The 13,118-nt window shown below is 37.3% G+C and overlaps 1 protein-coding gene across 5 annotated transcripts in view; it reads right to left on the bottom strand.

Annotated features, from left to right (window-relative positions):
* The window catches only part of FER (FER tyrosine kinase), a 176,051-nt gene that overhangs the window by 59,258 nt on the left and 103,675 nt on the right, over positions 1-13,118 (bottom strand). For 4 of the 5 annotated variants that reach the window (XM_048931375.1, XM_048931377.1, XM_048931374.1 and 1 more), the window contains 3 exons: positions 11,151-11,207; positions 4,628-4,743; positions 3,129-3,223 (listed from right to left, as the gene is read on the bottom strand). In XM_048931375.1, coding sequence (XP_048787332.1) covers positions 3,129-3,223; positions 4,628-4,743; positions 11,151-11,207 — 268 coding nt within the window. Of the gene's footprint in view, positions 1-136; positions 1,771-3,128; positions 3,224-4,627; positions 4,744-11,150; positions 11,208-13,118 lie in introns of those variants that run through there. The other variant, XM_048931379.1, reaches the window with a different exon arrangement.

Below are 13,118 nucleotides of genomic sequence, written 5' to 3'. Positions count from 1 at the left end.
TTACACTGATTCTGGATCCCAGAACAACATACGCCCAGGAGCCTAACGCTGAGACTGTCTGGAAGCCTGCACATCTGACTTGGAGGATTTGCTGGGCACATACCTGTACATTCCCCAAGCACCATTATAAAATCAGATCCATAAAGGAATGAGAAGAGCAGAAGAAACAAATATGAAATTACAAAATGTGAGGAAGGGTAAGCTTACAAGAAAAGAGAAATATAAGTCCAGCTTCCATCACGAACACAGTAATGAAAAATAATGGACATACAAATGGATGGGGAACATTTTGCTCAAACTTTCCTTCTTCGCAGAAGTCTATTAACATCTTCAAACTGGTAACTAAAGTCACAACTATTAAACAAGAACAAAAAAATTTCCATGAGAAGGTGTCTATTAACACGATGCTACACAGATTAGATTTAGTTGTTCACTAAAAAATAAAAAAAATACAAATTATGGAAAAAACCACATTATTGTAAAATGTGTATTTGCTTTTGTTACATGATAGTCTAGAAGCCAAACAGCAACTTCAATACCGTGCCTTTGAAAGGATCTAGGTAGTAGCTTTTTTCAATTATTAATGCTATGTCATTTAAGTCAGAAAGTATAAATTTATTATTTACAAGTATACTTTAAAGGTTATTACAGATTTATCCATTATGCAGCCAGAAATCAACTTTTTAAAACTAAACGTTTTGCTAAACTGCTTTTTCAAAGCAGCTATTTACCATAACTTAGGCCTGTAAATTAAGGTTTTTTACTGTAGGCCTCTGTTAATGTACAAAGACATAAACTTAAAAATGGAAAGGTAACTCAATTTAAATAAAAGTTGTTTTTTTAATCAATTATAAGACCAGCATATAGAAAGCAATAATAAACATAATTATACAATAAACACATTCTGAAACAAATTTATAGAAAATATCTGCAAAATAATGCTCCTTAGAACAGTGACCAGGGGTTTCTTGTCAGTAGGTAACCATCAGAAACTACTGAGATTTTCATCTGTGCTGTGTCTGTCAAAAGGAATACGAAACTATTGGCAGAACATCATCTTTTGTTTTCACAGATTCTGTTTCTAATGTGTCTTTACTTGTACAGTGATGCCAGCTGCTTATCCAGAAAACATGAAAACCCAGCTTTTTAAAAATATATTCTATTATTTTTTTCTTATATTAAAATGCGTATCACTCAATAACGGTTTTCTAAAATGTAAAAAGGATTGTATTTCGTGTAGGTCAGTGGGCATATTTTATTAGAATTTTAAAGCACATATTTCTTAAAATACTTGCTATGACCCCTGAGTCCTTTGAAGAAACCATCTTTTACCAGTTTGCTGGATTCCGTCAAATTACTAAAAGTATCACACAAAACTTACATTAAAAAAAAATTAAGTCTCTTACACTTATGTTTTTAATCTGACTTGTAAAACCTTTTAAGAATATAAAATCTAAGACTGGGTAATCATCAGTAGTATCATTGTAAAAGTATGGTTAAAGAAATAAAAAAAAAATGTTTCTTGTTTCTAGGCCTTCTATCTCAGTCAATTTAAAAGACTGCTCTTTCCACTACATGTCTCAGAAGCAAGAAGGACTAGACTGACATCACACCCACACACTCTTGAAAAAATCACCACAGTCGGCTAACAAACTATTCCTTCCCTTTCCACCTATGAAGGCTCCTGCAGCAATGCATGCACGACAAGGCCGACAATTGACTTGGCTCCAAAGGTGTCTGCCAGGGGAAGGGAGATCGTCTGAGTTATTTCTGCATGAAACAAAAGATGCACAGATGCTTAAATACAAATTTGCATCTTCTCTGCTGTTTCCACTGATGCAGTTACATAAATGCAACTACATATCCAGATGTCATAAATTCTTTTCAGGTTTGGGACAGTGCAGGGGGAAAAAAAAAGAAAAAAGAAATAACAACAGAATCACTGAATTGCAATCCGAATCCGCAATGAAAAGCAATCACATCACAGCAGCTTGAAAAGCACAGTAAATACATGGGAAATTTTGTTTCCCCAAAAAGGGGAAACAATAAAAAGAACACAAGAAAATAAACACGGGGAAGTTCCACGTCTAATGGAGCTGTTGCTAGTTTTTTTCCCCATGGAGAAAATAGTCAGATACGAACTATACCCCTTCTCAGACAGACACAGAATAGAGTTCTAACCTACTCCGTGCCATTTTTAAGTTATTACAAAGAATTCCAGAGTTAAACTCCCTAATTAAAGAATTATAATAAAGTATTAATGTATGTTCAAGACAAAACACAGACAAAAACCTACCACCATTCAAAGCATTGAATAGCAAATCTAAGCACTAATAATCATTATTTTAGGTGATCTCAACCAAACTTAACGGTAGAAAACAGGAAACTAAAATCAGAAGTACTTTCCTGAACTAATTTAAATGTTTTGTCCTTCATCTGCTAAATTCCACAGAGTTGGCATCCTTATCTTCTCCAGACAGTTTGGTCAGTCTCAAAGTGCAGTAGACAAGTTTGAGTTCTCAGAAGAATATGGGAAAGTGTGATGACCTGGATGCAGCATGGCATGCCAGTACAATTTTTAGGTCAAATTCAGTGATAGATCAGTGTTGCAGTACTAAATAGTACTACAGGCCACCAAAACGACAAAATTTATAGAGAAGAAAATCAACAGAGCATTAAAATTGTTGAAAAGCCAGCTACTCATCCCAATAATTTGAGATTCTCTTCAGCCACTAGTGAGCAACATGAACACAAGATTCCAAAAATAAATGAAGAGCAGCCTATGAACTAAGCATGTATTTTTATAAAGAAAAATATCTTATATAAAAATTATCCAAACCTGATTTATTAAATAGAAACACTACTACATAAAATTACTGCTACAGGAAATAACATGTAAATCTTAACAGGAGAAAAATGAAGATACGACTGAGATCCTGTGTAATAAATTCTATTGTCTTGAATGTCTATAGAAAAATCTGGAACAGCTTTGAAGAGCTTACTCTACTCCTAAGCTGGTACGTGATAGAAGAAAATCTCTAGGAATTTGCAGGAGGTTCATCATACGAATGCAAACACAGACATAGAAAACAATGTATTTTATCAAAAAAAGAAAGGGAAAAAATTACCTGGAACAAGTTCCATAACAATATAAATAGGTTGCCTTTGTGTGCAAACTCCTATGAGTTTTACAATATTAGGATGGTCATACTGTTTGAGTATTCTGAAAAAAACATACAGTAAGTTTATTATATTAATAAACTTTATTGTACAAACCAATTAAACAGAAAAATATCTTACACTCTTAGTATTATTTTAATAGCATTTTCAGTAGAATTACTGTTATCAGTTAAAAGATCAATATCATAGACAAATCATTCTTCTGGTTGAGGGTATTTTTACTCAAAAATCAAGATCAAACACTAGTAGTTCATTCTCACTGCAATTTTAACATTTGTCTAGGTAATATTTTATCTGTGTAACTGAAAAATATTCTGACAGGTTTGTAGTTTCTGAGGAACCCTTGTAATTAAACAGAGAAGCTTTGTTGAAAATGCATGCACAGCATGCCTCTACATTTTCCTGCTGCACTTTTCAAATGCACACTCATTTCAGTTTTAATTCACAAGATTGATTGATACAGTAAGTTTTAAAAGAATAAAAATACCGCAATTTTCATCTCTGGAATTAAAGCAAAAACATTTACATCTTCTTACACGATACTTTAATAAGAACTTACACAGCCTAAATGAGCGTGCTATGATTTGTAAGTGAACTGAAGGTCTAGGAAGAATTCCAGAGAGATCTTTTAACTTAAAAATGTTTCTTCTACAATTTGATAACTTAAACCACCTAATCTTTTTCCTAATTTTTCTAGAAATGAGAGTGAAACTTGGGACATGCGGATTTAATGAAAAATAACCGATTCAGGGTGTTGTTTTTTTTTTCATATAATATTCTATACAACACTGTTCCATTAGTGGCTGACTGCTAAGCAAATGAAAAAATCTCTGTGGTTGCCAAGTTATGAGCTGTTTAAAAACACTCAGCAAATACAGCATACATATATTGATTATACTACCTTGGGGCTTCACAGCCAGAACAGGCAATTTTAGTTTAAACAATTATGAGATTATCTCAATAGAGCCTCCTATCCTGAGCTTGAGTTCTGGAAACTATGCAGATAGCCACATAACCTATCTGTATTCAGAATACAGCGTGCTATGATATGAATGCCACTTACTGCCTGATACAGCAGTTGGACTGAAAGAGGAAGTTGCTAAATCTGTACCATAATCTCATTTAAATTAATATCTCCCAGGCTTCTTACTGTAATCCTTGCGGCATGTATCAAATAAATTCTAAATGGATGCATTTACAATATCAAAACTATGGACTATAGGCACAGCTTGCCAAGGTGGCTTCAACAAGTACAGGTGCTTGCTGTTCATAAACATTAAAAACGTGTGTGTACAGTTATCAGAGCAACACTTAGTGCAGGTACTGAGGGAGAATAAAAAGGAAGAAGTCTGACTACTGCTTCTTTCAATTCTTGCAAAGGTCCCATTTTGTAAACCTACATAGTAAGAAAACTTGGGGGAAAAAAAAACAAACTTAGAGCACCTACCTGGCCTCTGACAGAAATTTGATTTTCAATTCCTGAGGAAGATCTTCTTTACAGGTTTTTACAGCAACAGGTGTCTTATCCTTTAACGTTCCCTTATATACCTCACCAAAATTACCCTAAAATAAGAAAAAAAAATCCTAAATAACCCAGTCTTTACAAATATCCAGAAATAAAATACAAACAGCTAAATAATCACCACAGAACTTTAAATTGCATTTATGAAATCTTCTTCAAGTCTGTGCTCCTAGCACAATCAGTCCACACAGAGAATAAGTCTATTATATAAATATGTCATATGAGTTCAATTTGGCTTGTGAGAAAAATACATTGCATAATTACAACTTTCTTTTAAATACTCTTAATAACTTAAGTCCTACCCTCTTTCATTTTCAAACTACTGCATTTTTTCAATAGTTTTCAATTTACAGTCCAGTGTAACTACACAACCCACTGTAAGACATTTTTATTTCAGCTTGCTTGGAAAAAAAAACTGAGATAGACATCTCCATCAGATGTGTTTTTAACTTAAAAAAAAAAAAAACAAAAAAAACAGAAATTAACACAAAAATTTAAGAGGAAATTATGTTATTACAGAAATCTGTTATCGAGTAAAATACATTAAATGGGGAGGAAAGGAAAAAAGAGATCTCAATATCTCACACTTCTAGCTTTCTTTTTCCCCAAAGAGTAAATACAACATTTTAAATATATGTCTGATATATTTCCACATGAATCTCTTCCCCATGTTCTGGTACACAGAGCTGTCAATGACTTCAACAAACAGAAAAAAACATGCTGGAAGTTTTTCCTTCCTTTTCTCAGTGATAAAGATTTCTTTACACAACATATATGAAGCCTCTATTGCCAAGATAAGAGAAACAGAAAAAAAAAAAAAAAAGATGAGGAGCATGACAGAATCACCAAGGTTGGAAAAGGCATTCAAGCTCATCCAGTCCAACTGTAAAGCTACCACCAGTACTTCCCACTAAGTCACGTCCCTCAGCACAACACCTAAACACTTCATAAAGACCTCCAGGGACAGTGACCCCACCACCTCTCCGAGCAACTTCTAGTGTCTGACCATTCTTTCAGAGAAGAAATTTTTCCTGATACCCCATCTGAATCTTCCCTGTCACAACTTGATGCCACTTCCTCTAGCCCTATCACTAATTACATGAAGAGGCTGACCTCACCACAACCTCCTTTCAGGCGACTGTACAGAGCAGTAAGATCTTCTCTGAGCCTCCTCCAGACTGAACAATTCCAGCTTCCTCAGCCATTCCTCATAAGATTTGTGCTTCTGACCCCTCACCAGCTTTGTTGCCTTTCTGTGAATGCACTCAAGGGCCTCAATGGCTTTCCTGTAGTGAGAGGCCAAAAACTGAACACAGTATTCAAGGTGTGGCCTCACCAGAGCTGAGTACAGAAAGATGATCACTTCTCTGTTCCTGCTGGCAATCTATTTCTGATACAAGCCAGGATGCCATTGGCCTTCTTGGCCACCTAGGCACACTGCTGGCTCACTTTTAGTGAAGTGTTGACCAACACCTCCAGGTCCACTCCTTCCACACAGTCTTCCCAGCCTCTTCTGACCCAAGCGTGCAGGGTTGCCTGGGGTTCTTGTGGTCAGTGTGCAGCACTTGGTTTTGCTGAACTTCATCTCACTAGCGTCAGCCCAGCTATCTAGCCTGTACAGATCCCTCTGAAGGACCTTTCTACCCTGAAGCAGGTTAACACATCCTTCCAACTTGGTGTCATCTGCAGTCTTACTGAAAGTGCACTCAATCCCCTCATCCAGGTCATCAATAAAGATATTAAACAGGACACACCACTAATGACTGGTTGCCAGCTAGATTTAACGCCATTCACCATCACTCTCTGGGCCCAGCCTTCCAGCCAGTTCTTTATCCAGCAAAGTGTGTATCTGCCCAAGCCATGGTCTGCCACCTTTTCCAGGAGAACACTGTGAGCACTCCAGTCATAAGAGTGATCTACCCTATTTCAGTAATGGCAACTAAGTAAAAGTTTGCCTGATACACAATGGCTTCCAGCTCCTTCTTTTGGTTGCCCATGCTTCATGCATTGGTGTAAATGCACTTCAGCTGAGCCATCTGCCCAATCCCATCAATGTTCCCCTACGCTTATCTCTAGAGAGCCTTCTTTAGGGTAGATTGGTTACCTTGCGGTTGGACTTGGTGATCTTTCACGTCTCTTCCAATCTGAGCAATTCTGATTCTATGACACTTTCAGCTCCTTTCACCTTCATATCTACTTTAAAGCCATCTCAATGAGTCTTGTCAGCTCTTGAGTTACAACCCCCCCTTGCAACAAGTAAGACCTATCTGCAGTCAACAGATCGTGCACTGAGTGAACCTCCCCATGGTCAAAAAAAAGCCAAAATTCCTGCAATTGTACCAGTCTCAGCCATGTATTTATGAGATGGGTTTTCCTGCACCTCTTTAGTATCCCTTCGTGCCACTGAAGTGACAGAAGCTACCTGAACTTCTGCTCTCTCAACTAACCACCTCAATGCTGTTAAGCCCCTTTTGATAGCCCTCAGGGCTCTCTCAGCAATGTCATTGCAGCCAGACTGAACTATCAGTAGACGATAAAGGCGATAACAACCAGACATGTAAACTAGACAAGGGACACTTCTAGTAACGACCTTGACCTGGGTCTAAGGGAGGCAGCACATTTCCCTACTGGATGGGCTTGGCTGACATTATGGGGCATTCTGTTCCTCTCCAAAGGAAGTAACCTACAACAATTACCCTTCTTTCCTTCTCAGAGGAGGCAGTCTTGAGGTGCAGAGTCAAACTTCTCACTCTAGAAAACCTCCTGGATGGACCTTCTACCTCATCCTTACTTACTTCTGCCTGGAGTTCCAGAGCCTCAAACCTGCCCAGGGAAGTTGTGGAGTCTCCTTCTCTGGAGATATTCAAGACTTACCTGGACACTTACTTGTACGACCTGGTGTAGGAAACCTGCTTTAGCAGAAGGATTGGACTCAATGATCTCTGAAGGTCCCTTCCAAGCCCTACGATTCTGTGATTCTGTGATGCTATTACACAGAGCACCTGGGGAATTGACAAAGGTATGAACCGGGTCTGCCAATAACACTAAACTGGGACCTGCTTCCACTCCTCATCTCTTATGTCCCCTCCCTCTGCTCAATGATGGCAAGGCAGGGAGTCCGCCACAGTCTGGTGCCTTTCTCTTAGGTGTTGCGGTTACTCCACCAGTCTATCAGAAGAAATTGATAGATGGAACCTACTATCACAATAGTAATGCCAAGGGAAGAAATTCACGTGTCTAAACACAGGACAAGTATTATTTCACACACCCTAAGATGTCTAAGAAACAGCTGGCAAGCAAGCATGCCTGCTCACCATCTATAATGCTTCAGAAACAGTACTTTTAGAGGACCTCTGATATCTAGAAAGGCACTATGTGGCTCCTAACATGCTCTTCCTCTAGTGTACTGTTTAAGAGTATTTAACATGGAAAACGAAATACTATTGAACTATTTTAAATGCTTTTAATTCTTCATTTTAAATATTTATCACTTTATATATAATTTTTAATATAGTATTACATACACTACATACTTGTTTATTTCATTTTGCATGTATTATATAATTAATACTGTACAAATAAGTGGACTATTCACTGCTGAAGGGAAAAAAAAAATTTCTACTTTCAGAGCATCACAGAATTATAGAATTACATGTGTTGGAAGAGACCTCAAGAGATCATTGTGTCTAAAGTAGATATCCTACAACAGGTCACACAAATAGACATCCAGATAGGTCTTCAGTGTCTCCATAGAAGGAGGATCCACAACCTCTCTGGGCAACCTGCAACCACTGCTCCACTGCCCTTACTGTGAAGTTTTCTTCCACATGTTAGTATGGAACTTTTTACGCACAAATTTCAGGCCACTACTCCTTGTCTTTTCACTACAAACCACCGGAAGAGCCCTGCCTCATCCATCTGCCTCCCACCTTCCTTTAGGTACTCATAAACATTTATCAGATCCTCTCGGTTTTCTCTTCCCCAAGCTGAACAGATCCAAGGTTACTCAGTCTTTCCTCATATGGGAGACTTTTCAGGCCCTTTATCATCTTTGTAGGCCTCCTTTGTGGTCCTCTACTGAAATCCTTCTAGGAGATCCCTCTTTTTTGAACTGGGAAGTCCAGAACTAGACACAGTAGTCTAAATGTGGCCTTATTAGAGCAGAATAAAGAGTATGGCTGGCCATACACTTCTTAATGCACCCCATGATACCACTGGGTTTCTTGGCCACAAGAGCACACTGCTGGCTCATGGACAGCCTGTTGTCCACCAGGACACCCAGGTCCTTCTCTGCAGAGCTCATCTCCAAGAGGCCATCCCCTTACCTGTACTGATGTATGTGGTTATTCCTCCTCAGACTAAAGTCTCTATCCTTGCTCTTGTTAAACCTCATCAGGTTCCTTCCTGACCAACTCTCCAGTCTGGCCAGATCTTGCTGAATGGCAGTACAGCCTTTCACTGTGCCAGCCACTCCTCCCAGCTTTATATTGCTGGCAAACTTGCTGTGGACTCTTTCCCTTCATCCAGGTCATTCATGAAAGTGTTGAACAAGACCAGACCCAGCACCTATTCCTGGGGAATACAGCTAGTTACAGACCTCCAACCACACTCTGCGCAAATGATGACAGCCCTCTGAACTCTGCCAGTCAGCCAGTTTTCAGTCGCACTGTCCACTCATATATCCCATGCTAAGTTTCATAACAAGGATGTTGTGGGAGATGGTGTCAAACGCCTTGAGGAAGTCAAGGTAGACAGTATTCACTGCTCTCCTTCATCTACTCAGCCTGTGATGACATTACAGAAAGCTACCAGGTTGGTGATTTTTCCCTTTGTTGAATCTGACCGACTACTCCTGATAATCTTCTTCTCTTCCGAGTGCTTGGAGCTGGCATTCAGAACAAAATGTTCCATCACCTTTCCAGGGATGGAGTTGAGGCTGACTGGCCTGTAGTTGATTGGATTATCCTTCATGCCCTTTTTGACAGCCACTTTGCTAAGTCTGCATCAGTGTTCCCCGATTTTCCTAGCCATTGTTTCCAGTAGACTCAGATTTCTCACTTAAATGATCAACAGCTGCAGTTTATTTAATATTTTCATAATGGAAGTTAATGATCTTCTCACCCTTACATTTTCTAGTTTGATTATATCATCTGAGAAAAGAATACATTACACAATTCATATGGTTTACAAGAAAGTTATTAATCTGTTTTAAAATTTTAAAACTCCATATCCTACTAAAATCAGTTTTAAGACTGCTCTGTCTTCATCAATTTATTAAAATATTTTGTAAAAAAAAATGCAATACTTATGTAAACTTTTTTAGAAATCAATGTTCAGACTATGTCAACTGTCTTGATAGGTACAGAAGTGATGAAAATTTAAGTCAGATATTGTATGTCAGTAGAAGCAGTTCGTAAGAACTGCAGCTCATATGCAGAATTTGTACTATAAACAGTTTCACTTGAGAATTCATACACAGTCAAGGGTTGCTCCAAAAATAATGTTTCCTATTTATTATGCTGGCCCATGACGTAAGAGACTGACATTGGTGGTATAGCAGCAGAAGGTGAACATTCCCACCAATATCCCATGGGCAGTCCAAGAAAATGGCACATGACATAGAAGTGCTTATGAAGCAAAGATGTGTCACTGAATTCTTCCACGTGGAAAAACTGGCACCTACTGACATTCATTTATGACTGCTAAATATTTATGGAGCTAAACAGTGCATGGGAGCACAGTGAGGCATTGGGTGGTGCATTTCAGCAGTAGGGTCAGCTCAGCTGGTGCAGATTGTCATGAGCACAACACGCAGGTTCTTGTTCATTGCTGGTGAAAATGAATAGCTAATGATGATGACTACGCTGAAAAATACTGTTTTAGAGCAAATTCTCAGCTACATCAAATGGTGTTATTATGTTCTTTGTATCAGTTGTAGTTTTCAAGGACATCGTAGGCAATAGTTTTGGAGTGACCTACATACTACTGAGAGATTACCTAAAATTACAATAAATCATACAGTAACAATGAATATTTGGTTTAACAAATACTGCCTACATTATCATCTTATTTCAATTTTTTCTTTTTACTTACATGCTTTTCATATTTTTAAGCAATTTTAAAAATAAAAAAACTAAATTAAAAAAAAAATTTTTTTTGCAAGACTGCAGAATTTAAACTGTAATATAATGCTTTGCAGGCACGTAATTAACTTAAAATCCTTACAAATAAGAAAAACATGTACGCTAAATATTTTCAGCAGATACATCACGCGATTCACTATTATATGCAATAAGCATTTATACTTATACAATACTAACTCATGTATTAAAGCAAAACAGTTGGTATAAAAATCACAGTAATTTAAAGGATAAAGCAATAGGAAATACACAGGCTTAATGACTAATACGTATTTATTTACATGTTGATAGCTCACTTGATTACTTACTTTGCCCAGTAATTCTCCCAGAGTGACATCCTCATGATTGAGAACCCATTTCTTATCCTATGGTAAGAAAAGGAAAGAAGAATGCTCAGTAGTATCAAATACATACTTTCTATTACATACACTTCAGCAAGTCGAAATGTAACTAAAGAAGCGTTTGTTTGGACTGCTCAGTCAAAAGCACATCAGGAAGTTAAAAACAGCATTCAGAAGATATGCTTTTCAAGGAAATGCTAAAATATACCATATAGCCTGTTAAGTGCATCAGTTAAGTAGACAGTATGTGTGCTAATAAACAAAACACACGCACTTTCTCATGCAAGCTCTGGAAACAGTATCTAGTGCCCCGTTTTTAAAAATGACTTGAGCCAAAACCACGTAAGAACCTTCCTTTTAGAATATGAAGTAACTTATTCCAGGGTCAAAAACAAAAACAAACCCAAATCAACATTTATTTTCTCAGTGCAAATATATACTGATTTTTTTGCTTATTAACAAGGTACATATGGCATATCTTAAGTCTTAGGTCTTAATCTTCTTTGATAGTTTGATACATAACAGCCAACTACCTGAGAAGACAACATAATAAACACAAGTCATTGGATCTGTGCAGTGCTGATGACTAACAACTTTATTTCTTTATTAGCACCTAATGTGCTTATCACCTCACAAACACCATTAATATTAATCATATTAATGGTAAGATTCTATGTATTTTTTGTTAATAAAAACTCACTAAAGCTCACAGAAGACCAAATCAACCACGCTGGCTTTGCTGATTGACTTCTTAGTGGAATCTTAACAGACCAATCTCCTGGTGCAAAACAGGAGGTTACTCACGTGCGCAAATAAATACTTGATGGCAGGGAAGGAATAAGAGGGAGCCAGGCTCCTCAGTGGCTCCCAGTGATGGGATAGGTGGCAATGGGCACAAATGAGGAAACACAATATGTATTCTGAACTTGAGGAAGTGTTTTTCTCATGTAAGCGATGAAACACTGTACCAGGATGCCCAGAAAGATTCTGAGTCCTCATCTGCAGGGACACTCAATACTCAACTGGACCCACTCGAGCTGACACAGTTCCTATGGGGGAGGGTTGGATGGATGATATCAAGTCTCTTATAATCTAGCTAAGCCTGTGAGAAATGTATGTAATTAAACCTTAATGTAGGGAATTCACTCTCTTTTTATAGATACAACATTTCTGTAACTAACATGCTAGGTCAAGCATGCTAGTTACCAGCACAGAACCAGATATTTCACACATTATATTTCCTGCCAAAGACTGCATCCTAACTGAAGGCAATGCCACAGCCATGACTATCTTTAACATGTTTTCAAGTTTAAGAAGAAACACTGAGTGTATATTTATTTGCCATTAAATTAATCAGTAAGACACATCCCAACATAGGAAGCACCGATTTCCTAGAAAGAAAGCCATTAAAAAACATATATACAACCCCTATGGCTGAACCATAGGTAACAAGTGCAGAACACTGCACAATCTGTGTACAGCGATTTCTGAACAACATTTCTGTAGAATAAATCTTAAGATAATCTTAAAAGAAGCTGAACAGTTTTATGAATGTTTCTTTCATTTTCTTGACTCGATTTTGTTAAAAATTAAAAATGCTTTGTTCACTAAAGTCTGTAAAATTTGTCAGGTATTTTTTGCTGATTGGATTCCTTATTCAGAAGTTGTTATATTTTGAACAGCTAGAAAAGGCCATCAAAGTGCATTTGCCTTCACCAGTAAAGCTCAAATTTAAGATAACAACTGGAAAATAAAGCTCTAAAGAAAATAAATACATAAATGACTACTTGATGCATTAACATAAAACTTTTTAACTTTGAAATAAATAATGCTAAAGCCAATAAGTTATAAAGTCAAATATTAATGTCTTTTTAACCTCTTAATTCTCAATGTTCCATATTTCAGTGAATGACTTTTGGAAAACTGACAACATGG

The sequence above is a fragment of the Lagopus muta genome, chromosome Z (assembly GCF_023343835.1).
Source record: "Lagopus muta isolate bLagMut1 chromosome Z, bLagMut1 primary, whole genome shotgun sequence".
Taxonomy (NCBI): Eukaryota; Metazoa; Chordata; class Aves; order Galliformes; family Phasianidae; genus Lagopus; species Lagopus muta.
The sequence above is the reverse complement of the archived record's forward strand: the minus strand, read 5'-3'. Positions and strand labels throughout refer to the sequence as shown.